Source organism: Talpa europaea (genome assembly GCF_964194135.1).
Source record: "Talpa europaea genome assembly, chromosome: 13".
Taxonomy (NCBI): domain Eukaryota; kingdom Metazoa; phylum Chordata; class Mammalia; order Eulipotyphla; family Talpidae; genus Talpa; species Talpa europaea.
In genome coordinates this window covers 71,096,133-71,124,114 of record NC_140080.1, presented here as the reverse complement: position 1 = coordinate 71,124,114, position 27,982 = coordinate 71,096,133, and the positions used below count along the sequence as shown (strand labels likewise).

The window sequence follows — 27,982 nt, the reverse complement described above, 5'->3', positions numbered from 1 at the left end:
AAAGTGTCCGCTAGACTCACCAATTTCACCATCAGTTCATGATCAGAACATTAAAGCCGCCAATTCTGTTCCTTTGACACTGGCCTCTTACCCTGCCTACATCTTGCATTGCCACCTCGCTCCTGCCAAGAGTCCTTCTGTCCTCCCTCCCTCCAGTCCTGCCCACTTACTCCCCCCCCCCTCAGCATGTGGCCTCCTAGCTGCACTGCTCCTTCAGCCTCACCTGCCCAGGGAGGCCCTGGCTTGCTCCTGCCCCATTTGCCAAGCACCCGCTGGTAATGGGACCACTCTCAACGACCCATTTCTAAACAGGAATCCTCAGCAATACTCAGTGTGGCCTCCACTACCCTCATAAAGTGCAAACTTCCACCACTGCCCTCTACCTACAGATTATTCAATAAGGAAAATCATCTCTAGAGCACGAAATCCTCCCCTTTCAGTGCCCCCTCCTCTCCTTCCTCCAACTCCTTCATCTCATGACCCAAGCCCTATTTCTTCACTTGCTCAAGGCTCTACCTCCATCTGGACCCTGAGACCCTCCCTTCCCAGTTGCTCTGGGACAAAGCTCTGTCACTGAGCCAATTCCCTTCTTCCTTCCTCCTGGGCACCTGCCCCCAAGAATTATGGCTTCCTGGCATGCAGCTATGCAGTCATACTGGCTTAATACTCTGCTCTTGCTTTCTTGAAATTTGTATTTTTTTTTAACAAGAGGCCCCAAATTTCCATTGTGCACCGGGTTCAGTTATAGAGCTGACTCTGATGAGAATAAATACTCAAGTGTTTTCCATCTCAGAAACAACACCTTTATGAAATCTGCCTGGCACTGGCTTATCGCCTCTTCACTTCCTGGCCAAAGAGCTATGTTCATTTCTCAGCATCCTCGCTCCCTCTTTGCTTCACACCCCATGGCATCTGGTAGGCAATCCTACCTGCTGTCCTGGGCTCATCGATACCACCTAACCGCCTCATCCTAAGGACAGCTGAGTCCTTCAATCCATTTCCTTAGCAGCATCTATCACCATGGAGCACTCCTTTCTCAAACTCTCTTCTCAGTCTCAATACCCACACATTTGCTTTCTCCTCTTTGCAACTTATTCTCAACTCCCTCTAGACTCTGTTTTCCTCTTAAGAATTGGTCATCACAGCTACCACTACTGTTAATCTAGTCTCTGTGCTTTCACTCAACTGGAAGCTTCTCCAGAACAGGGACAATGCTGCATTCAACCCTATAACTCCAGTGCCCTGTAGAATGCCTAGCACAGAAAAGGCACACAATAAATTTCTGACAATTAACTGAACATCAGAGTCATCTTTGAATCCTATATCTTGCATTTGTCACTATGACCTGTCATTGAATCAGCGTCTGAAATATTTCTCAATGCCATTGTCCTGCCTGCATCTCCCTTTCTGTGCTAGTCTTCTAATTAGTCTCCCTTCCCTGGCCTGCGTCCTGCATTTGACCTTCCGTTGGCTTCCCCAGAGCCAGTGATCACACTGAGATGGGCATTTATGTGCCACACCTTAGGGTAAAATACTATATGCCAGCCCCCTTTGCATGACTCACAAGCTCCTATAAGATCTGCCCCAATCCATTAGTCCAGAATCATCTCTGGTCATTCCCCTGCTTCACACACTGCATCCAACCACATTGAACTTACTACCTTTTCCCAGACATACTGCAATTTTTCATGGTGAGCTTCTCAACCTGGAATGCTCTTCTGTCTAGTTGGTTAGCTTAACCCACTTATCCTTCAATATCCATTTCTAATATCAACTCTTCTAGAAAGCCACCTCCATTTCACCCTGAAAAAGGATTGTCTCTTTCCTCTGTGGTCTCAAATTACTTTCTACACTTCCCTATTGTAGCACTTTTCATGTTACATTGTAGATTCATGTTTGCCTGTATGTCTACCCCACTAAACTAAAAGGCTTTTCGGGGTTAGAATTTGTCTTAAATTTCTGCCTTAAAACTTCAGATAGGGACTGCCATCTAAATTAAGCCTTTACAATGTTTAATCATATAGGTTATCCATAATTCTTTCAAGGACATTTGCCTCAAAATGACTCCTAGCAATAATTTTTTCCTCTGATTAACAGCCAATTATTTTTCAATCTATTTTTTGCAGTCAATCTTTTTTTAGTAACACAATACTTTCTCTTAGCTTAAAAGGTCAAGAGTAATAAAAAGTTAAAACTAAAAAAAAAAATCAGCACTTATTTTACAAGCTCCATCCTCACCCCACCCCAACTTGCAGAGGCACTGACTTCCAAACAATGTTAAGTTCACTGTTAAACTTTGATCTAAGAATTTTAAAATATATACTGGCTTTTTATCATATTACATGAAGATTTCAGTTTTATTACAAAACACTTGTCTCTCTTCAACTTCCCAATGTAGTTTTACCACAATTTTAGTTAGATTCTCACTCGGTAACAAGAATTATATTAATATTGCTCATTCTTGTGCTAAGTAGTACACGTGATTTACATGACCTTTCATGTACAACTCTGATTTTCCTGAAATAAATAATTTGCTTTAATTGTTCTCAGGTGCTTTTTTTTAAAACAGCTAATTAGATCTCAACAGCTCTGAAATGCCTGTCATTAATAATGTCAAGCAATTCTTCAGTGCTGCATTTTCCCCTAAGGCATCCTTCTCAGGGTTATTCCCCTGGAAGTTCTTTATCCTCCTGTTTCAATATGGGTCATGGCTATTGGTTTTGGCTTGTCTTTTAGGTGGGAGCACCTGTTTCCACATCACTTGTCATTCTTTCTTGATTTATATTTTTAATTTTTATTTTTTTTAATAAGCATATCCTAGTGTAGGGTAAGGAAAAATGTCAGGCTTTTCTGCCCTCCCGCCATCAGGATAGATGATGGATCCTTGCGGACCTGAATGCATGCCTGATGGAGGGCACCTGGACTAGGGTGTGGGCCTAGGTAGAAGGGATTCACCTGGGCTGAGACTGGGCTTTTAAGGGCGGCGTCACGGGGACGCCAGCAGAAGCTAAAAGAGGAGCCGAGAGAGAAGCAAGAGAAGCAGAAGCTGAGAGAAGGCCGGAGAGCCCAGAGTGAAGACCTGCCTCCTAGCCCCGCAGTGCCCCTGCCTGCCTTGTACCTGGTAATCTAAATAAAAAGACCTGCAAAAAGCCACTAAGGACTCTGACTCCTCAGACCCGGTCTGCTGGATCACAGAAAATCTGCACTGTGTCTATTCCTGCCCTTACACCTAGTAACTTCCCAAGAAAAAGACAAGCTTTTTTGAGAATATTTATGTTTGAAAGTATCTCTCTTCTCTATCCTCACACTCATCTTGGTGAGGCAGTTTTGCTGACAAATACGGTCACATCATTTTTGCACACACACCCCGCTTTTCCTTCCCACCATTTCTGCCCTTTGAGTTTGCCACTTCTATCTAGAGGTGGCTATTATTTCCTGCTCCTTGAATGAGCATGGCTTTGTGGCTTGCTCTGACAAATAGAGTATGTTGGAAGTGGCATTGTGAGGCTTTTGAAATAAGCTCTCAAGAAAACTTACAGGATCTGCTCTCCCTCTGGGAGTGTTGAACTGAGATCTAGGAAATGTGGTAGGAAAATTGCTACTGAAGACTGGGAACATGGTTCTCTGTGTTAAGCGGCACGGAAACAATTGATAAAACAATTGCCTACAATAATGTGGAAGATAGAAAATGTATCTAATGAACTGTGGATTTGGCTAAGGACATCTCTAGATGAAAGTATCTGTTAGTGATATTACCTGCATATAATAATTGTTTTGCAAACAGAATTTAGAGGAAATACAGAGGATAACAACTTGCTGAGTTGGAAAATAAAACCATTTCTTATCCCTGGTCTCTCCAACTAGCAAAACATCCTCAGAGTAAGCAATTACCTTGACAAAAATCAATTTTAAAATGTGGTTATAAGACCCTTTATTAAGATGTAAGGATATTTAAGGCAGTGCCTAGTAGAGCCTCCTATTTAGGCAACAGGGCTTCTAAAAATTATATTGTTCCATAGCAGCCTGACAGGCCCAAATAAAAAAGAATTATGGCTACAGTGGTCGGAACATGGAATAAATTCCAATAGGATTCATCAGAAATTCACAAAATGTTAAAGACAGTTGAATTGATGAAATCACAGCAAGTTTGAACTAAAAGAGACTGAAAATGCTCAAAATAAAAAGACCTCTGGAACTTCAACCTACAGTGGGTGAGGAACAGATGAGGAAAGCTACTCAGCTGAAAACATGGAGCTGTTGTTGTTTGGAAAAGGAAGAATCCATCAGCGGGTGGAGCTAAGAGCCATGGAGAAGAGTGAACTGGGGAACCACCGCAGGGAGCAGACCCAGACCCTACTCCTCTGGCAGCACGTGCCTGACTGGTGTTCAGAGATGTTGTGCCTCAGTGGCTATGCACCTTCCAGTCTCCACTTTTGAATGTCTATTGAAATTATTCTGTTACAGTCCCACCGTTGTTTACTGGGTGTCTAAAGGATGGAAAATTTGCCTATTTAGGTCGCAGGTCTCTGGATCAGAGGACTTGTATCTGCGGAGCTACCCTTGAAAGGCCTCATCTGCACGCAGATTCAAATAGCACTTTCCTTACCAGTTTTCCAGCTTCTGCCCCCTGCCTGGTTCCAAATACCATACATTTTAGGGTTTTGTTATGGCAGTAATAGGATTCTTGATACCAATTTGTTTTATTTAGTATGTGTTGCAGAACAAACCATCCCAACATGTAAAGTAGCTTAAAATGACTATTGCTCTCAGTTCTGTGGGTCAGCAATTTGGGTTGGGCTCAGCTGGGGTCACTGATGTAGTTGCAGTCATCTGGAAGCTTATCTGGGGTTGGTTAGACTCAGATAGGCTCCATCCCTGTCTGGGAATGTATGCTTGCTATCATCAGCTGGTTGGTCTAGGTGCCTTCAATTGAGACAACGTATATCTCCATGTGTCTTCTCCTCTGATAATACCTGGCTCCTCCTTCTCATTGGCCACTTTAGGGTAGTATTCTAAGAGTTTAAGAACAAAATTATTTTCTTGAGCTCTGAGCTTGGGATTTATAGCTATGTCTTTTGTTACCACTTTTTTTTTTTTTCTAAGTGTGTGTCAAGGTCAACCTAGCCTAGCCTTAAGGAACAGAATATAGATTACAATCCCTGGTGGGAGAAGAAATAAAATCACATAAAATCACATGATACTGCTGTACTTACCTTTGCAACAATCGCACAAATATGATAGATAATTCTAGGTTAAAAATATTTTCCTGGGCCTCCCGGTGGTGCAAGGGGTTAAATACAGCACTGTGAAGCTATCCACAGCCTCTGTAGCATGAGTTTGATCCCCAGGCAGCCAGGGAGTAACCTACATGGCATAGCAGACCTCTCCTGTCTCGCCCTCTGCTCACCTCAGCAGTGTATTTCACTGTAATCCACCTGTAAACAGTAAATCCACCTGTTCTAAACCCCACTCTGTCTCTGGTGAATTCTCTCGCCTCCTGCACCTCTGGCCTGTACCCCAGTTCTTGTATGCATAAATAAATATTTTTTTAAAAATTTCCTAAAGTTGGACCCTATTACATACCCAGGCCTGAGAACAAGTTAAGGAGTGACTGCTCATAGCTGCTATAAATGGAGTTCGGATGTACAGGCTCAGATGTCCACATGTGGCATATGGACCTCCATTTCAACTTTTTCCTGGGCTGTGCAGATGTTGAGATGCACCTACATCATCACAGGCTCACTAGAACTGTGTGGGAAAGGAGCAGACTCACTTCCATTGACTCTGTGAGTTTCCCTTACCCACTCCCACACATTCTCACTGCCAAATACACTCTCCTTCTCTAAATCCTGCAGCCACTCTGGTTCATGTTCTTCAGAGGATATCTATGGCCTCCTTGAAACTCACAAGTTGCCATACATTAGCTACATCAAGTTAAAAATGGAGTATATTTGCTACAACATGGATGGAGCTAGAAGGGATCATGCTCAGTGAAATAAGCCAGAAGGAAAAAGAAAAATACCAATGGCCTCATAGCAGGAATTTAGAAAACCAAAATAAGGGATCAGGAAAAAGACTAATGATAATAAAATCAAAATCAAAATCAACAGGCAACTATAAACCAGAGACACACTGCAGGGGGGGGTGGGGGGAAGAGAAGAAAGAAGGATCAAAATAAGGGTGGTGGGAATTTTACGGGGATTATAACCAAGATGAAAATGCATACATTGTACAAAAATGAATGAAAATGATGTAAAAAATATATAAAATAAAAATTATCCCAAAAATGGAGTATTTTTTTTTTATGTTACACATGGGAGTCCATGCCCAGGAAACCTGAAATGACTAGGCCAATTCGCTATTGAAATACTGGAGTTATAATTTGGTAGTTTTCTACTGAAAAACATAAGTATTTCTAGCAATATCTTTATAACTATTACCCTGAAAGCCCAATCATATTCCTAGGAAATAATTTAGCAGAAGCAAAATTAAATGGATAAGTAAATATATAAAGTCATGTCCAAAAGCAAAGTTTATGCTTCTATAAAATTAAAACTGGAAACTTGTATGTCTATCAACAGGAGTATATTCTAACTATTTATAATACACAAAGGCTACTATGCATCCATTTTATACAATTACAAAGGCCATTTTGAAGTATGCCAAATGTTAAAAGTAAAGCACAGAGCACAAAAACAGTGCACAGTGACCTCAGCCACTGGAAAGTAATCATGTGGGAGCAGAGGTGTCAAATTTTCAACCTATTTTCCTGAGGCAATTTCTTTCATCTCTTCTGCTTAGAAAGTTTTAACTAGTTATGTAGTTAGCTAAAAATTAAACCTATATTTTAACAAACTGTGGATAAACATGACAAATTATTGCCCTGTGCTTTGGGATGGGATGAGCAAGTAATACTTGTTGATAACAACATCGCTGTCTTAGTCCATTCAGGCTGCTGTAAGATAATGCCACAGACTGAGTGGCTAATATCAACAGGTGTTTATTAGTCACAGTTCTAGAGGCTAGGAAGTCCACGTTCAAGGTGCCAAGAGATTTGGTGTCAGGTGAGAGTCTATTTCCTGCCTCACTGGACAGTAGTCTTGTAGCTGTATCCTCACAAGGCAGAAGAGGGAGGGAACTCTCTGAGGCACTTAAATTCCACTCATCAGGCTCCACCCTCATGACCTAATTACCTCCTGAAGGCCTCCCAGCCTAATACCTTCACACCGGAGATTAAGTTTCAACATATGAATGGGGGCGGGGGGGGGGGGCACACAAACATTCTGTCTATAGGAACACACTTCCTGCAACAGAGAGTTCTGACAACACACTGGGAAGGAGATTCTCAGGTCTCAGTCTCAACCGCCAACTAAGAGCAAGCAGTTTCCAGGGGAATGGCTGTTACAGAGTGATGATAAAACAATTAACTTGCACCCACTGGTGGGAGAGAAAAGACCAGAACAGATCTTTATATGCTGTTCATTTTAGAAAGTGAACAAAGTGTGGTTTATTTTGTAAACTGCAAGAAGCAGAAACAAAGTAATCCTTGGGAGGCTAAGAGCCCTTCCAAAGCCCATACTTTTCTCATACAAGTCAATGTTCACTTTTGTATCTTTTATTTTGTAATCTTTTTCTTCTCTTTAAAGATGCCTTTAATATTGCATGAGCTTCAGGTTCACAAAACTGTATCTGCTACTGAAACCAAGTGTTATATATTAGAGAGAGGGAGAGAGAAAGAGAAATATCCAGCTGACAAATCAGCCATTTCAAAACAGCATCCATTAAAAAAAAAATTAAGATTCCTTTAAAAACTAAAAATGGAAATACATGATTCAGCCACATTACTCCTATTCATTCAAAGAATATGAAATTACTAATACGAAAAGATACAGACACCCCTTGCGTTCATAGTAACATGGACTCAATCTAAATGCCCATTGATAGATGACTGGATAAAGAATAGGTACTATATATATTGAACAGAATACTACTCAGCTATCAAAAAGGATGAAATTGTGCCTTTTGGGATAAGATGGATTAACACAAGGTGAAATAAGTCAGAAAATAAAAGAGAATTATCAGATGGTTTCACTCATATGTGGAATATAAACAGCCATAGGAAAAAAAAAGTGGCAGAATACAACATATATAACCCCTAAACTGTGAAAAATACAGTGGTTATCAGAGGGAAAGGGGAAGGGAGTGGGAGGAAATGGAGAGGCAGTCACTGTGATCATGTGATGGCACTAGATACCCTGGGGATAAAGGGATGAAGGTATGAATCTGTCCTCAGGAGATTATATCATTTTTTAAAATGAATGGTAAACCAATAAAATTTAATTAAAAAAATTCTTAAGTATGGGAGACTTGAATGCTCAGTGCAATAAATATGACAAAGAAGAATGTAAGTTGAAAATTAATGACAAAGGAATAATTCTGGAACTAAATTTTAATGTATTCCAACATTAGTTATGAAGTTTCTCAGAGCTGCTCTATCAAGGAAGCTAGGCAGAGAGAAGACCCTAGTTTTCCATCCTCCAGGATTTGCTGACCCAACCTGAATTTGTCTTTAGCCTTGATACAACAACCTGCACTTACCTAGTACAGCCACCAGGTGGTAGGCGTGGCTTACTCAGGCATTATTTTGAGGCCATGTGCTAAATACAAAATTCTCATTTAAAAAACATAATTTGAACTTCCTATGATTCTCTGAGATTTGGTATTAGAATTAAATTCAAGGCATAGGACATTGCCCTTGAATTTGAAATTTGACAGTGCCCTTGAAGAGCACAGGGTTGAACTTCAGGAGGTGGGAACCAAGGAAGGTACACAGAATCATAACCTGCACAAGAAGTCTGAATGTGAAACCACTCCAGAGAACATACAAAATACATTTTTAGATACAACCTCATATACTGAAATTATTCACTAAGGACAATTTGCTTTTAAAATCAACCAATCAAACAATCAAATGGTTAATCATAAAAACAGTACCTGCTTTAATAAAATCCACTAGTCAACCAATTTTATTGAACACCTATTATCTGCCAACGCTGGGTACACAGGTCACCAAATAGACACAGGCCCTGTCCTCGTGGACCTTCCAGTCTGGTGAAGACAGATCAATATTAAATCAAAAAATATAAGTGATTAATTAAATAATTGTCCTGTAAAGAAGAGTAGTTTGCATTAAAATGTCGAAAATGAGTCATAAAAGCAGCAATTACAAAAAGTGACATGGTGTTGTTAAGAATAGAATGAGTTATACTTGTACCTGAAAACATGTTGACGACACAGGTGTTCCCATTTTTTTAGAACATGTTTTCTTACTTGGTTCCCATTGTATTTAACGGGATACAATTTCCTGGAAAATTCTGCGGCATGCCATCTTTGAGCGGAGCTGTTTCCTCATGCAGAAAACTGTCCATCACCTGAGCGCACTGGGCTCTAGTACACTGCCTGATAAGGGCGGGCCCGTCCATACAATGTAAAAATGCTGGGTCTCAGAGGAGGCTCAATTTCAACAAACAGTTTGAAATAAATTACCCCCTCCCAACTAACTCTATTTGTCTACTCTTTTACTGACCTCAGGAACCACTGAGTCAGAGGCCAGATTTTACACTTGGATCCTCTCAGCAAACAAAGGTACCATGCATGGCTCTACCTCATCAACATTTGACAACAGAAGCACAGCTCATTTTTTCTTTTTCTTTCTTTTTTTTTTTTTTTTGTATTGTGCTGGGAATGCCATAACGTGCTACAAATAAGATAATATAACAAGCAGACCCCTAATCCTGAGGGCTCTGAATAAATCAGGCAGGGAAGCCTGAGTATAATGCACTAAACGATAGTGACAGAGAGACATGGCAACGCTGGCTTTAGGAAGATGTGGGGGGCAGTGGTGGGCAAAGGTTTGGGGAAAAGAAGTAACTGGACAGATATAACAAAGTACTGAAGGTCTGACCAATGTCCTGGTGTTCTCCCACAGACCCCAAGCTTAAGCTGGACTCAGGCATAGTGGATGCAGGGGTGCACCAGCTCACACTACATTGCTCTGGACGACAGGGCTAGACCCATGGCTGGAAGTCACAAGGAGTCAGGTACAAGCTCAACACAGAGGAACTTTTGGGCAACCCAGTGGTCTGGGTAACTTCATTAAACAATGAGATTTCCTGCACTGGAGATATTCAATGGGAGGCTGCAGATGTGGTGGTCAGAGACGGTACAGATAGATGAGATCCCTCAGCCTCCACAGTTTCTCTCTTGAATGGGATTTGGAGGCTCTAGAGTGGATGGAGCAACCCCACATGATGGGCTTGTGGAGAGGAGCACACTGCTGACATAACTCCACGATCACAGAGCAAAATTGTGTGCCCTCCGCGGTGCATCCACTCAAAGGGGCAGAGGAATGGTGTGCAACAATGAAAGCCAGGGGAAGCGGGTTGCCAGCCTGTGCCTTTGCTCAACACATAAATATCCTGGTCAAACCTCCACTAAGGAATGTGATCACAAGTCACACCCTGGGCCCTGAACCTTAGCCACATCCACCATGCACATGAGGTGTGAGTCGCATATTCTCACTCTCTCAGGATTGCTGGGCACTCTTTACCTTCCTCAACACAAAGGGATTTGAAGAGAGCCTAGAGATTCTTGCTAAAGACAAACTAACCATATGGTAAAGTGGCAAAATAAAGGTTAAATCTTCCCAATGAGTCAAAACTCTCACACTCCCAATATACATGGAAGCCTTGCTAGACATCAGCAAAGCGCTTGTGCTGAATTTGTCTCTTAGGAAGCACAGACCTTGGACTTGTCCAAGCAGAGACCTTGGACTTCTCTGAGGTGGAGCAGTGCAACTGGGGAGTGAGGCGTAGAGCACGTTCTCTACACTCGAGACAAAAAATTCCACTGAACCACACTGCAGACCTTAATAAGAGTAAATATAGTTGTAAAAGAGAAATGTTAACTTATGCAGAAAAAAATTTTAGGAAGTAACATCCTGATGTTTCTTAGAAGCAGGTAAATTGTGGTGGTCTATATTTTCTTTCAACACAGGGAGAATCTGAGATCCCACGGTCAGGAAGCCTGGAGAAGATAGATCCAGAGGGGCATGCATCAGGTACACTCCAAAGTTCACCTGTGAACAAAACAATAAGATTGCTTTAGCAGCTGCAATAATTTTGTATACAATGTTCAACTGAATTAATTAATTGAAAATTAAGTTCAATCTTTAAAGACAATTACTGGGTTATGTCCCACCTGGAAAGTAGTGAGAAGTAGGAATTCTAAACTTCAGCTACCAGAGATTCTTATTCTAAAGTGTCCTTTCTCTACAATCACCACATGCTTTGGTATTTCTGGCCCCATTCCTTTTATCTCCTTTGTGATACCCTGACTTCCTGCAGAAGCATTTTATTCTTGTTCTTGTCCTCTGGCAACAGCCAGCTCAATTTCTGTTCAATACCCATATAAAAGCCATTTTGTGAAACTAATGGCAAATTGTGTATTTTCCTTCAGAATGTGTGATGTTTTCCAATTGTCCAGAATTATTTAAGTCTGCTCAAGGTTTGTCATCAATGCATGCAAGCCAGCAGGAACCCTTTGGAGCTCGAGGTCCCTGTGCCCCCCACTGCCATGGGTTGGCTTAGCTGAGCAGACAGATATGTTGGCATGACACTCAAGTGCAACTCAAGTGCAACACCTCTGCAGGTCACATCCACCATATATTTGTTTTTTTTTTTTTAGGCATGTTTTATTTATTTGTTTGTTTTTGTTTTATACATGCACTGGGCACAGTCAGAAGCGTGGGAGGGTGAGAGAATTCACCAGAGCCAGAGCAGGACCGAAGTACACTGCTGAGGGGAGCAGCGGGCGGCAGGAGAGGTCTGCGCGCCATGTGGGACCCTCCTCCGGTGGCCGGGGAGCAGCCGGGGATTGAACCGGCGCCGCAGAGGCCGCGGGCAGCCTCGCAACCCAGCGCTCAACCGCTGTGCCAACGGGGAGGCCCTCCACCATATATTTGTAAAGAGATTTGTGTCAAGCAAATATGAAACAAAACCTTAATTTTGGAGAAATCAGGAAACAGAATATCATAAATTTTAGACTATCAATTTTTTATTGGAAGGAGATAAAAGTTTATATGATTTCAGTTAGTTTTTAAGAATTGCCACATGCAAGCTGATGCTTACTTGGCTTACTGAAATTCTTTGCAAACAGTAAGTCGTAGAAGAAAGTGCAAGTCTAGAAATAAATATCCTTAAAGAACCAGTCTGCTAGCTATTTCAGCTTTGATAATCTGGAATCCACAAAAACCCTCTAGAAGATGGTTTAGTATAGTGATATTTACCGGATCTTTCTATGCAGGCATTCTACTCAGCATAAGGCACTTTACTCTTCAAGAGATCTCTGACTTGAAGAAAACGTGACTGAGGCAACATAATTACTTTAATTACTTATTATCTCTTCAATAAGACTTGAGAGCATTAAAAAATGCACATACTAGACTGAGAAAACAAACTGTGAGGAAATGGATGGAAAGGAAAAATAAGATGGTGTCACAGACAAGGTCAGACACTTAATGGCGGTCCATCATAGAATAGTCCCCGCTTCTAAAAATTACTCAGCACTGTTAGGGATACAATGCTGGTGTGTTAACACAAGCATTAAAACAAGGTACTGTATTTTGTAAGCATGCTTACCTTTCTCTCTCGACTCTCAGAAAGCTTTTGGAAAACATCTTGGTTCCGTTGCCCTGTTTGCTGGTCGATGCATATCATCTGGCATCTGTGACAAGGTCCCACAACCTAGGAGGAAAGGAGGGAAAGTGAGCCAGCCCCCCACTCTGCAGCCGGGAGTCTGGGTCCTGAAGGATTGGCTGGAAAAGGCCGTGCCCAGTCAGTATCAGACTCACACAGAAATGTTTCCTGTGCTGTGCTGACCAGGTGGGCCTCTTCACAGTGATGACTGTTTGTCAGCTAAAAATGCTGCAGCTTCAGGGTTTTGTAGAGAGAGAAAAGAGGGCTTGTGAATCTCACATGGTTATCAGAGAGTGTTGAGGATCCTCCAAGGAAAAAAACTGATTGGAAGACAAACTGGAAGATGATAAACAACACAGAGAAAGTCGTCAGAAAGAACGTAGGGAGTACATGTCCTTCGACGCAGCAATTTAACTCCGAGAAAATCAACCTAAGAACAGAATCAAACACAGATTCATGTACAAGTATATTTCTCCCATTATTTGTAATAGGAAAAATCTGGTAACAACTAAAACATCAAATAATAGAGAAGAGTAGTTGTGCAAAGATGCCATAGCTATATAAATATCATGCAGGTATTAAAATTAATCCATAAAGGGCTTTAAATAAAATGAAAAATATTTTATAAATGAACTAAACAGGAAACAAAATCCTGGTATGTGTGTATGTATGTCTATTATATAAACACAGACATATGTACACAGTACATGAAACACAGCACACTGCTTCTCACAAGTGCCAAATAAGATGGTGGAAGCACTTCTGTTCTGGAAGGTCTATCATGAGCATGAGTGGCTTTTATAGTAAAAACTTCCCTCATAAATGTTAACATAAAAGAAGAAAGTCTGCAGCTCAATAGTGACCAGATGCTTCTTTCATTGCACATGCAAAAGGTACAAAGATAACTGGATTTCCTCACAAACATTTTCTCCTCTGCTCACTCCTGTGTACACAGGAAGTACATACAGAAATAAGAAAACTCAATTAAAACTGAATGTTTCTTGGCCTGTTCCTAACACTTACATTCCAGCTGGCAGGCATTAAACCGGCACAGATAACCTCACTTTGGTCCTAAAGGCAATATTTCCAGGCTTCCTAAACAGCTGGTGTGTGAAGTGTACGGAGTGTGCTAGGAAGGGACTGCCCAGTACTGGCCTGGAGATGCTTGGCTGACCCCTGACCTTCCAAGGCCTCATTTCCTTATCCAGCTTCTTAGCTGAATTTGGTGATGATTCCAGATGCTCGTTCTGGAAAGTGAAACACAGACCTGGCACTTGGTGGTGCTCACAAGTGAAATTACAATAATACTACTATATAGAAACTATTACGATTCTCCCAGGGGATTCTACATCCCAGTTCACTGTGCCCTGGAGGACCCCGTGTGATTCTCAGTGAAAGAACCTATAAGGAGAGGTACCATGTTTCCATTGAGAAATGGAGCTGAGTGGCCTGGTAAAGCCATATAACACAGAAGGCAGCTGGGCTTGGGGAGAGACACATGGAGAAGGTCACGCTGCTTCTTGGCTTTGGACTTGCACCAGGGACTTGGGAGACGTGGAAGGAGAGACTTGTAGAGACACATGGGAGAGACACTGGTGACAGACACAAGGTGGGCGCTGACAATGGTAGCCATTACCTTGATTTGTACTTTGATTTTGTTCTTTTCCTCCCATACTTACCTGTTTCCTTTCACACCTTTCATATGGTTCCTCCCTAGAAGGTGCCTGAGACTTGTGGCAAGCTTGTGGGCATCAGTGGCCCCGCTTTGGGCCAATCTGGTTTGACTGGGCATTTACCCAAAAGGGGGTGGGTCACTTGGGTCACTGGGAAACTATATCCTTTCTTTTCTTCTCTCTCTATTAAAATTCTTTTGCATAGAGTCTCCTTTGTCTTTATGTGCACAGAAGGCTGGACCCTTTTAGAGTGTACAAGTTTGGGGGGTCTCAGTGTACCCCTTAGTTGCATGCCAACAAACCCTGTACCTTCTCTGCCCCCTTGGAGCTGTGTTCCATAGAAGCATCAATCAGCCCCAAGCTCAGAACCCCAGCTGCTCCTGACAGATGCTACCTTAAGTAAAAATCCTGTCATTTACAGGCAAAGGCTCTCTTAAAAGTTTCTCAAACTGGCAGGAGGAAGGACAATTTCCAGCCACTCTTTTCAAATACCAGTATCAAGATAAGAATTTTCTTAAAACATTGCAATTAATTTTTGTTAGCATTCAATTGGTATTTTTAAAAATCTTTACTAGCATGTGTTGAAAAATAACTCAAATGATACAGGAACTTGAGGAGTTAAAAGAAAGCACTCAGCAGTGGTCCCCTTCCCATTCTCACAGACAAGAGGTGTGATCATCATGGCTACAGATTATTCCAGAAGGCGGCGTGTTGCCATTTGCAACCGCACATGCACCAGTGCCACATATGCACAGAGATCTAAGAAGCCACTGGATTTCTTTCTTTTTTAATCACTCCACAATACATACTGGACATCCCTCCCTATCTGTACAGATAGCGACCTCATCCCGGGATTTGGCAATTTTCACAATAGCCTTACATTCCTGTGGGTTAATGTATCTATCTGAAGTCACATAGTTTCAAATTTCTTGCTATGTCAACAATCTTGCAATAAAGATGTTAATTTATATAGCCCTCTTTCCCGTTTGAATTTTTTTTAATAAAATCTACCAAAATGAGATTATAAAGTCTCATAAACTTTCTATGACTTGATGATACCCAGGGAAAAACTACTTTCCAAAAGAGAGGTGCAGGATCTTTTGGCATTGCAACGGCTTCAGCATTGATTATCATCATCAACAAACATCTTTTAAGCATTTACTTTTTGAAAGCATAGTATTAACTATAGCTTATACTTTTTCATATCTGCACAGGAAAATATTGTATGGATATAGCATAATTTATTTAACCATCTCCACTTTATAGATATTTAGGATGTTCTACAATTTTTCATTTTCTAAAAGTATTGCAATAAGCAATTTTGTAATATATCTTTCCTTGACTTCTTCTTAAGTATTATGAGTATTTCTTATGGGATAAATTTCCACAGGTGAAATTTTTGGGTCAAAGAGCATGCATATTTTAACTATTACTAATTGCTGCATGTTAAGAACTCCAAACTAAATAAATCAAAGCACCTTAGAAAAATTCCTTTAAAAGTCTTTCTCATATCCATGTCCCCAAATACCTGGAGAAGTACAGGTACTGCTGTTGCAAGGTAAATTTCTAATGGTGGTCCTATCTAGTTCTGCTTCTCTCTCTTTCCTCTTCCTTCTTGTCTTCCTTTATTTCTCTCTCCCTCTCTCCACATATCAGACGATACATACTTAGTGCCTACTCTGTATCAGATAGGATATGCAAGAGCAGGTGTTTTTAAAACATGGCCAATATTCTACAGGAGAAAATGAGGAAGAGAAGACTATGTCAGGATGGAAGGAAGAGATGGAGTGGCAGAATACTGGTCCCTGAAACAGTCTGTAAGAGACAATGTGGGAGAGATTGGTTTTCAAGGGAAAGCAGCTTCCAAGATAAAAGAAAGTTCAGGGAGTCAAGAGGATAAAAAAGAATCTTTAGGACATTTTTTGTGTGCCATATAATTTATCACTCACCCTCACCCTGAACTCTGAAATTCTTCAACAAAGATTTAAATCATTGTTTACTGCTTTTCTGGTGTTGCTTTTAAGGGCAGAGCCTGGACATAAAGTAGGCATATTACAGTCAGTTTATACAACTGGTTAATAACACTATTATTATTAAATGACTTCATTCCCCACTGAAGAACAGAGCACATTCTTTGCAGATGACCCATCCTTCTGTCCCTAGCTATTCCTCATTCTTTGTATCCATTGATTCCCTCTGAAATTACTTATTGAGCACTGACTCTGGACTGTTCCAGGCCCCAGTGATATAGTGGGAACACAGGAGACTCTGTCTCCACCCTTGTAAACTCTGCAGAACATGGCCACCTGGTGGGCTGGGATCATCTTTCCAAGAAGGTAACATACTCCCTGGAGTAGTACAGGGAGAACATGCCAAGGTGGGAGGCACAGCAAAGGCAAAGGTGTTAGGGCAGAAAGCTGGCTTTGTTAAGGGAGTGGAGAGGTCATATAAAAGGTAGGGGCAGAGCTGATGAGCTCAGAGAAGTCAGAGGTCAGCAGGTCAGGTCTCAGGAGGGCACCCCAATATGGACCATCGATCTCACCTCTTTCTCCTATCTTTGAAGCTCCCAGCATGGGTTTGGGGAGCCCAAAGCCTACACAGATAGGGCATCCCTGTGGCTGTGCCTCTGACTGTGAGCTTCCCCAGCTCCCAGTGAGGCAAAACAACTGAACAAGTCTGGGAATGGCAATGGGCACTGAAGTTCCATGGCTAGACATCTGGGTCCCCCTCCATGAGCTCCAGATAGCCAGAAAGTCCAACAAGTTTCAGGAGAATGAAGTTCTCATAGACACAGCATTTCAAAAATAAACAACAACAAGAATTTTAACCTAGACAGAGTGATGCGGTGGAGATGGCGCTGAGCTCTCCACCTATATAGGCAGAGTATCTCTTCCGCATGTGAAACAGACTGTGGACACCTGTGTGGGGAACGAGCAATGGATCATCCCAAGGGGGATCCCAAAATGGAGATATCATATGCCCTTCTGCTGAAATTTTGTAGGTACAAGTCAGAGAGGGAAGAACTCTGTCTGCCACTATCCTGGCTGAGGACAGAGGTCAACCTCCATCAGCAATCCTCAAAGAAGGGTGATAGAACTTCCTGGAACTCACCTGGAAACGCATAGAACCAATTGAAATCTCATCCCATTTCTCTTCTTCAAAAGGCCTTGTTCCATTGGTAATAATATTGGCACGGAATCGTGGGATGAGGTCTTTCACTGGGAATAATTCCTCCATTCCATTCTCACCACTGTTTAAGACATAGCAAATGGGAAAGAGAGATGGATTACTGCATCATTGTAATAATTCTGTTTATCAACCATTTGATGCCTGACTTTCTCAACTGTACTCTGAGTTGAGGTCTGGATGATGAGAATAAGCTTTTACCATGATATAGGCCAAGAGACAACCACATGCAAGACAGACCTTCATGCTTTCTCCTGGGAGATAGTCCCATTTCATGGAGAGGCTCAAAGAGGCAGTCCAATGGGTAAGTAGATATTAGCTAAAGAAACCAAGTGAAAAACTCCTCAGAGAAAAATACCAATTCTGCAAGGTGAGTCAGGCAGGACAGAAAGATGGTCAACAGACTTCATTAACAGGGACCAAGACAGCTCATACTCTTTGGAGCTCATACTCTTTGGAGGTCAGATCATAAAGCAACGTAATGTCCACAGGGGAGGCTTTAATATCTATTTCCTAACTTTCATCCTGTTTGCAGTTTTAACTAGCATGTGATATTTTTGTAACTCTTGTTTAAAAAAATTTTTGACTGCCATGAGGTCCCATAAAATGGCTCTCTGCACCTCTACACATCCCTTCCCTCAAAGGAAAAAACACCATAAAAAGTATCTGAAAACTCCACAAAGAGCACATTGTGTTATCCCATTATTTTGCATCCAAGAACAGATGAAAGACGTCAGAATAGCAGTGGCCTTCATTTGACAGGATGGGGGAGGGGTTGGCTAAAAGGAGGTCCAAGGAAGGTTTTGGAGTGCTGGAAATGTTCCCTACTTGATCTGGGTGTTGGTTACATGAGTATATAAATTTTTTTAAAGTCACGGAGCTGTGTGCTTACAATATTCACACTTTGTTGTACTTCAGTTAAAAAAAAATTTTTTTTTAATTAGCTGATGGTGAAATCCTTGAACATGACTGGAATTTTCTCTGGAAAGAGACCGCAAAAGCTTTAGGGGAAGAGAGGAGGTTTCAATTCCCCTCTGAGCAGTGACTGGTTTATGAAAAGCCAGCAATCAGAGTTACCAGATCTATCTTTGCAACTGCCGTGATCTACTGGAACTAGGGGAAATGCAGTTTCTTCATCTGAAATGAGAGGCTTGTTCTTTCCAGTTCTAAATTCTAAATTCTCGGCATTTATACTCCAGGTTAAATTTTTGTATTTTGTAACAGGGAAAATATTATATCCAAAATCTAATGTGATCAGTATGTTTGATAGAGTCCATCAAATCTAATTATAGAACAGAAAGACACACCAACCAGGGCCACAGGCAACCCCTGCCAGGTACCAGCCACAAGCTGTTCCTCTTACCTTTGACCACTTCTCCTGCCCACTCCTGTTTTCCAACCTGCTCTACACCAACTGGTAAGAAACTAGGGCCCTAAGCCTCCTCCCAGTAGGAGCCATGGTTGTAGCAAGCCTGTCCCTACCTCCTGTCTTTCCACACCAAGAATCCCCCAAGCCTGCTGCCCTGCACTCTCTGGGCCCTGGCTTCCTGAGGAGGAGGGTCATCCAGTGCGGGGAAAACTCAGTGACCACCCAGGAACCACCAGCCTCTTCCAGGAAGGGCGAGCTGCATTATGCCAAAGGAATACAATTATTGCATGTTTTTTGCCAATGATTCTAAACAGGAAGTACTAACAGTCCATCTTTAACATTTTTGTTAAGCTACATTTGCAAGCATGCATACACAAACACGCACACGCACACACATACACACACAATCAGATGGCATATGAGTCACAGGATCCCAGCTCACCGTGCTCCCTGCCGTGTGGAGAAGAAACAAGCAGCCAGTCACAGCCCCCAAATACCAACTGAGTGATTTTTTTTGCCCCAACTGCCTAAATACCTTGGGACTTCAATTTCCTCTTAAAGAACAATGAGGAAGGTCAGACTCAAGACCCTTTCTAAAGCCAACTTCTAATGTAATCAAGGCCTACAGGGAGACTAAGCAGGTGCCAGTTCTGTCTGAAGGTAAAACAAGCAACACTTATAATTACAGCTTTAAAAACTTTTGAAACCACTTTACTTTTCACTCAAAATGACTGGAATGGGGCAAAGCTTCTAGGGAACAAAGGACAGTGGGAGGATGGGCAATGAAATTAAGTCAAGGTGGTGGGCACTCCATTAAAGAAAACATTAAGAAATGGAATGACAGTTGGGGGTCTCCTTAAGTACTAGAGCATCAAGAAGGATCTTGAAAGATAAGAGAAAATCCTCAAAAAGATTAATGGGAGCTGGCCTCACCAGGCTTAGTGACTTCTTTGGTGTCACTCTTTCTCATCTGTAAATGGTCTGAACTCCTTAACTCTTGAATCCTTTCTCCCCTTTCGAGTGAGTTCGGCACTAAGTGAACTGACACCTGGGGGCACGGGTTACACCTGTCTGCTATTCTCAAGGTAAAGGATCTTACCTGACATTTAATTGCTGCTGAAGTTCCAAAACACTGGATCTGTTTATCAGCAGATACTGTGCTTCATTCACCAGAGAAAGGGCAGCTGTTGTACCAGATTGATCTGGAAAACAATGGACTATTTAAAAGAAGAGTTGCTTTCTTGGAATGTAAATGACTCACTTTTTCATTGACTTGCCTTTTCAAAGGTAGAGACTTTTCTACAAGGGAAAAAAAATGGCAACATGGAAATGTTACAGAGGGTAAGCTCCATAAAAAGGGAGGTTGCATGTTCCCTGGCCCACCTAATGAAGGGTGGAGCTGAGCAGCCAGGTGAAAATTTATAGAACACTTGGAGAGACACAGAGACTTGGAGGAGATGCATGGAGCCGAAAGACTTGTAAAGAAGTTCCCTTGCTTCTCAGCTATGGACTGGCACCAGGGTCTTTGGGGACATGGAAGGAGACCATGGAGGTGAGACATGTAGAGACACTTGGAAGAGACATGGATGAGAGGCCTGTGGGAAGGCTGACAATGGCAGCCATTACCTTGATTTGTACTTTGATTTTGCTCCTATCATTCCAGACTTGCTTGGCCCCTTCTCCCCCTTTTCTATGGTTCCCCACAAGAAGGTGCCTTAGATTTGTGACAAGTTTTTGGGCCTCAGTGGTCCTACTTTGTGCCAACCCTGTTTATCTGGGTATTTACCCATGAGGGGATGGGTAAATTTGGGTGTTCCACTAGGAAACTATTATCCTTTCTTCCCTTCTTTCTCTATGCATACTATTCTATTAAAGTTCTTTCACACTAAGAGTATGCTTTGTCTTCATGCAGCAAATGGTAGAGTGTGCAAGTTTGAGGGTTCCGGGGAACCCTTCAACCTGCCCACTAACAAAAATAATAAATATATTTTAAGGTGGCTCGAACATCTCAAAAACAGAAAGGGAGCTGGTAGAACACTCAATTAATAATCTGAAAAATAAAATGCTGAAGTGCAACTGTTCTAGCAAAGATGACTTGGAGGCAACAGTTAGAAGATGGGAGATGAGGCAGTAAGTGGCCCTTCAAGAAGAAGGCAGGGGTGAGCGGCCTTGAGGATGCAGACAGGAAGATGCTCTGAATCTGGCCGGTGAAGTTGTTTTTTGTCTTAGGCTAGTGTGAAATACTGACCTTAGACATAAACAATGTAAGTTTTAAAACTAAAAGGAAAAAAATTGAAAGAAAATATCAAGTGTACTCAGAACTGCAAACAGCCTGTTACCCTGCTTCTGTCTCCCATTGTTGGGGCAAATCATCTCTGTCTTCATGGATGATGTCAATAAAATGGGTTGACTGGGCCAGAACTTAGGGAGCTGTCTCCAATTCAGTTCTGGTGAACCTCAAAGTCCACAGCGATAGATACTTTTAAGAGATCACTTTCCAGGTCCCCAAGTCCCATTTGTCCTCTTTGCTAAAATGGCTGTTGGAGAAAGGAGATGCAATCTCAGCCCCCTTCTCAAAAGGCTCTTCTTCTGCTTCACAGAGAAAAAGGGGCACATCTCCCCTGGGGCTAAGCATCTGGGGGTGGGGAAGAGAAACAAAAGTCCCATTCAACACCCCAACTGAGAAAATGAGAAATCGCACATCTCTAAAGCTTGGGTGAATGATCCTCCTGTAGGTCAGTTTGCTATCCACCAAACTGCCCAATCTAATTAAGTTGTCAAGTGACAGATGATTAAAGTCACCTTAAAGTGAGATTCCCTGTGCCTCTGTCAGGAGCCTCAAAGAAAAGGTTTGAGTGACAGTGTGTGAACCAAACTCCTTTCATCACCCACTCTGTTGACTTAAATAGGTTTTAATAAAAAAAAAAAATAGGTTTTAAGGGCTGAGCACCACCACCCTGGTCATGGGTGACAGTCATTCATGAATATGGGGGTTTGGGGTGGAAGCTCAGCTATCTCATTAGGAGATTCATTTTCAACAATGTTTTCTCTGTGTTTAATAACTATGTTTTGGAGTCTATAATATACTTTAGTTCTCCACTCAACTGTGTGCTGTTGCAAATTATAAGAACTCAACCTAAAAGAAATTTTCTAACACTTTGACTTTATATTCACAGTAAGCTTTTAAAATACTGATACATTTCAATTTCTATACCATTGTAGCTTCAGCTACATCAAGGAAAGATTTTCAAGCATAAAATATGTAACACTAAGGTGAATGTCTATCTAGGAAGTAGAATAGAAATTTAAGTTGAAGAAGAAAAAGGAAAGAAAATTTCTGACCATTAAAAGGCAACTTGTTCATATGTATTAGCACACACTTATATATACATATATATTACGAAAAGTCACGAGAACCAAATTGCTATGGTATAGAGATTCCACTGGCTAATGGTTAAAAGTGCTATGTGCAGGAATTAATTGAAAATGACAGTATTTAATTTACACTATGCTGGAAATAACATCTTTTGCAATATTTAAACATAGATGATAATGTAAAAACATACAAGGAAGTAAAGTAGTTTTAAAAAATTTCCTCTGAGGTATACCAACAGAAAAATGTTCAAAGACCAGAGAACTAGACCACTGGAGGCCTCCCCGCCATAAAGGGCATCCTTGATGTGTGACCATTCTCAAGCTGACACTCCTTGCTCCTCTAGCTTGCAAGCAATAGATTTTCTTCTGTCCTCTAAGCCTACATTTGCCCACCCATCTCCCACCAAGACAGTCACCGGAGCCCCATGCCTGGCCCCTTTGCACCCCCTCTTTCCCTTTCTGATGAAGCTTCATATCACACCAGGAGTGTGTTTTAAACACAAGCAGTGTCAGTGAGCTGCCCCTGCTACTAGATAGTACTGACTCCATCAACATCCATTCTGTCTCCTCCCGGCTCAGATCCATCACTCCCCTGTCACATCTGACCCATCTAAACCCTTCTCTCTGCCCCCAAATGCCAAGCCCTGCCATGCTGCTCCTAAGTAAACTTTCTGCTCTCTGCCTAGAAAACCCCTACTCTCCTGTGAAGATGCAACTCCAAACTCATCTCTTCCCTGAATCCCTCTGCAACACACTCTAGGTGGCGGGGATGCTTCCCCCACTTTCATGCCCTTTGCACAAACCTTCATTATGTCCCATATGTGGTAGTGTCACTGTCTGCTGAGTCATTGCCCCTAAATTGAGATCCCAAAGGACCATGACCATTGTTTATCATCTCAGCCAGTCTCCTGAAGACCCAACCAAGCCTCAGACACACAGTAGGCACTGTGGATGATTGGATTATATTCAGTCAGATCATTTATAGGGGTGGTGCAGGTCCTGATGAACCCTGTTCTTTGCTTGTCTCTCTTCAGGGAAATACTTTCTTTCTCCCTTTTAATCATGTCTTTAAAATTATCCATGTCTGCTATTAACCCCTTGATTAAATGACCATTTCACTCCTCTTATCCATCACAGAGCTACTCAAATTCTTTTAGTTTGATTTGAAAAAATTGTCAAAACTTGTAAAAGTATAAGTAGATAAGTATAAGTAGATTACTTTCTCTACTTTCTCTAGCACATATCTTTGGGAGTGATAAGTTCCCCTTGGACTTGGTTACAACTCCCAAAGTGGACAGAATGCTACTCTGCGTAATAAGTCTCTGAGAGCTAATCACTAGACTAAGTCATCGCTGTACAAATTGGTAATGCAGCCAGGATCCACCCATCTAGTTATCTAGCATTTATTGAGCAACTACAATGTGCCAGGTGCTTTCAAAGTACTTTCTTCTCTGCTGTATCACTTCATCCTAACAATAGCCTATGGCAGAAAAAAAAAATGGTCAAAACTTAAAAGTCTAGGGCCTCCCCGGTGCTGCAGGCGGTTGAGCGCCGCACTGTGAAGCTGTCTGCAGCCTCTGCATTGCCGGTTTGATCCCTGCCAGCTGGCGAGAATCCCACAGGGCGCGGCAGACCTCACCCGCTGCTCCCCTCAGCAGTGTATTTCTGTTGCCTACCTGTTCTGCTCCCCGCTCTGTCTCTGGTGAATCCTCTCACCCTCCCGCGCCTCTGGCTTGCAGCCCAGCTCTTGTATAAAAATAAATAAATCTTTAAAAAAAAACTTAAGTGTTTAAGTAATTGATATTTACAGAAGATGAGGCACCATAAAGTTAAAGATTTTTCAAGGTCTCAGATTATCTGGGTACCAAGACTAGGTACCCAGATTTTCTAAGAACATGGAAACCACCAGTGTTTTTATTTAGCAAAACTGCATTATTCTTCTAAGTATGCAGGACTGAGATAGAGCACCTGGGCAGAGGCAAGGCAGCTGGATGGAAGCCCACCTGAACCTCTCAGAGCTATCCTGGGACCACCCATATGGTCCTGCTGATCTGGCAGGCCACCATAGCACTCTCTGCCAAAGACTGACTATCTCCTTCTCTATACATGAGCAAGTCACCCTGGAAATCTAGTCCAAGCACTGACACATGCAAGGGTAAACCCAACTTCCTGTCCCCTAAGAAGTGATCCAAAATGTGATACCTTTGCCATGTTTCTTCTTTGCGTTTCTTTGAAAGTTAGAACTTTGTTTAATCAAATGACACGGACGGCCAAAAAACCTTGACAACCAGCTTGAAATTTTTTCTCCACAATCATAAGTATTTACCCTGGCAAAAAAAAAAAAAAAAAAAAAAAGGCGGGGGGGAGTGTGAGGGAGAAAGGAGTGGTAATGCTATAATGCATTTCTTCAAATAATTATCTAAACATAAAGTTAGATTTTATGATGGGATAGGATAGGGTAAGATAGGGTAGGGTAGGATAGGATAGGATAGGATAGGATAGGATAGGATAGGATAGCATAGCATAGCATAGCATAGCATAGCATAGCATAGCATAGCATAGCATAGCATAGGATAGCATAGGCTAGCATAGGATAGCATAGAACAGGATAGCATAGGATAGAATAGGATAGGATAGGACAGGAAAGCCTTGAACCCCAGGGAGGAGGAAGGCTAAAGTGACAGGTGCTTAGGAAGCTGTGGGGAGATGTCTAAGGGACAGGGAGCCTGTACTAGCTCTGGGGCTTTTTCCCCCACAATGAGAAAATTTACTATTCCACAAGTTTCCAGATCCAGATTATAAATGCCAGAATTTGCTATATTCAATATGAAATAGAAATGCTCTCATGTTTAACCTCATGTTCTATAGTTCTTAGAATTGTGGAGATAATTAATCACCAATAGCTCAGATTAGGTAATAATCCACAAGTATATGGAATATAATTCCTGATTTATCACCTGAAAGTTAGATAATCTGAAAGACATCCTGAAACCCCCATCCCCACATTCTCTAAATCCAGTCCATCAGCTAGTTGAGCTTATTGTAATACATATCTCATGCCCACCTGATTCCCACCCTGATCATGGTTCATTTTGTCTCATCTGTTACTCTCACAGATGCTCAACTGGCCTTCCCATTTGTACTTACCCTTCCCACTACTCTAAACCCACCAGTCAGTCTTTTCAAAATGTGAATCAGGTCTGTTTCCTCCCCATTCCACCGTGACCATCCCACCAAATTTCACCACGCTTTCTCCAAATTGCTCCCCACTTCACCACACTGTTCCAGGCTAAGCACTGCTCTCTCAGAGCCAACTCTGGAGGTAAGAACTAAAGATAAATGTTGGGGAGACAATAAAAGTGAAAGAGGACAAACAGAGAGGGAGGGGCTTGTTCCTGTGGGTGGTCAGAGGGCCCCTCCAAGAGGGAGATTTTTAGCAGGGACCTACCTGGAAGTGAGAGAGGTGAGACTCTCTCCCAGGGGAGGCATAAATAGAGGAAGAGCATTAACAGGTAGAGGGAACAGTGAGTGCAAAGTCCTGAGGAAGGAAAAACACTTGGCAGGCTTCAAAGAGCAAGGAGCCAGTGAGGCTAGAGTTGGGTGTGTGAAGGGGAATTAGAGGTTGGACAGCAGACTGAAATTGCACAGGGCTTTGCTCTCCTCTCCCCGGCATATGGACCAGAAATTGTCACGTCACCTGCTGCAGTCTCACCTGTCCGCACAGACCTTGCTCTGGCAAATCTGAGTTGGTTCATTGCTATCCTCAAGAGGCACCTTTATAGGCTCCATCCCTAATGAACAAAAGTGAGAGAAAAAATTAACGTCATGTACACAGAACAACGATGTGCATAACAGTTCATGATTGTGAAATATTTAAGAATTTTAATGACTCTGAAAATTGGGTGAATCAAATAACTGACTGGGTCTCAGAGCTCTTTTTTCAACACAGAGATTCTCTTCATCATTATCAGTCCCACAAACGTCCAGGCATCCAGACACTTTCTCATGGAGGCTCCTGCCCCAGAGCTGTCACGTCTATAGTACCTGGAATACCATAAGTTCCTATGAAAGATTTCTCTACCTCCTGATGATTACAATTCCTGAATTCATTGCTCCCTAAGCTCTCATAAATCCTAGAAATGGGCAGGCAGGAGTGAAGGCCCATCTGTAAAAATGTCAGTGTAGACTGTCAATTCTCAGTAGCCCCTAGGAGTCAGCATCAAATTAAACTCCTGCATCAATCATCATTCTCACAACAAAGCTAACAGTATGACATATGTATCATACATCTAAAGAAGTATATAACATTCATAGTGACAGTTTATTTTTTTTAATTTATTTATGCATACAAGAGCTGGGGTACAAGCCAGAGGAGCAGGGGGTGAGAGGATTCATCAGAGACAGAATGGGGAGAAGAACAGGCAGATCTAGAGAAATACACTGCTGAGGGGAACAGGGGGCGAGACAGGAGAGGTCCACTGCGCCATGTGGGTCAGCTCCCTGGCAGGCCAGGATCGAAATAATGCTGCAGTGGCCAGCAATAGCTTAATAGTGCTGTGTCTTTAACCCCTTGTGCCACTAGGGAGGCCCCCAGAGTAACAGTTTGAAGAATAATAATACTCATGTACCCACTTCCCAGCAAAAGTGATATTCACTTTTTAAAGATTAGAGTGAAATATGTAGGCAAAACTAAAGGAAACTGATCCAATCCTATTTAGGAAAGAAAGACATATGATAAAAGCTGAAATTGCGGAGGTCCCTGCTACTCTGTATACCTTATCTACTGTGAGTCATTAAAAGTCTGGGGAAAGGCATGAAGTCTAGACCCTCAACAGAATTTGTGGAGGCCCCTTCTCTGTGGACACCAGAAGCAGGACCTCCTCCCGTGTGACCCACCTGTGCCCTCCAGCTCTCTCAGCACTGCTATCAGTCAGGACCCCATCTGTCCCTCAGGCAAACACATGTCAGTCCCACCTGCATCGCTGCTCATCCCGGTCCTGCTTCATCACACACAGCACAGCACAGCACTCTGGTCCATCTATTCCGGGAGTTTCAGATCACACCTGCTGCCCAGACCTGTGCCCATCACCACAGACCTTTCTCTACAGCAAAGTCAGTGAAGCCACAATTTGTGTCACAGCTATTCCATGAACTATTCCCCTGCTTCTCTGCATCTTACACATGAATAGCCAGTTCCACAGCCCTGTCCTTGTATGGGGAAGGCCAGAAGAGGAATTGATCCGAATGTTTCAGAAATTTACAGAAGGAATATGCTGTACTGAGTGGTTATAGATGTTGCTGTGTCAAAGGATGTATATGGAAGAATGATAAATGCCAGGTATGCACCCAGAGGAGAGAACAGTAAAATGAGCTTGACATTGGTTATGATGCGGTAACCATGGCTGAGCAGGGATAGACAGTATGAGGACAAGCGCCAGGGCACAAATGTGCCATCAGCAGCTGGTAGGAGAGCTATTCTCAGACTCTTTCTGCCCTTACTGGAGTCTCTATGTGAATCACTCAGGGTCTCTGGCCCCTGCTTGCCTTATAAAGGGTCATGTCAGTTCTGCAAGGGGGTAGAAGGGAGTAGGATCAAAACAGGGGTGGGCAGAGCACAAGGGACT

The 27,982-nt window shown here is 42.2% G+C and overlaps 1 protein-coding gene across 1 annotated transcript in view; it reads right to left on the bottom strand.

The window, feature by feature from the left end:
• Window positions 1-10,984: 10,984 nt before the first annotated feature.
• Window positions 10,985-27,982, bottom strand: part of MOCOS (molybdenum cofactor sulfurase) — a gene marked incomplete at its 3' end in the record, with an annotated part of 46,696 nt that continues 29,698 nt past the window's right edge. The window contains exons 10-15 of the mRNA XM_084252384.1: window positions 26,071-26,149; window positions 24,561-24,685; window positions 20,083-20,185; window positions 17,540-17,678; window positions 12,699-12,803; window positions 10,985-11,137 (exon numbers count right to left, since the gene is read on the bottom strand). Of these exons, the coding sequence (XP_084108510.1) occupies window positions 10,985-11,137; window positions 12,699-12,803; window positions 17,540-17,678; window positions 20,083-20,185; window positions 24,561-24,685; window positions 26,071-26,149 (704 nt within the window). The remainder of the gene's footprint in view (window positions 11,138-12,698; window positions 12,804-17,539; window positions 17,679-20,082; window positions 20,186-24,560; window positions 24,686-26,070; window positions 26,150-27,982) is intronic.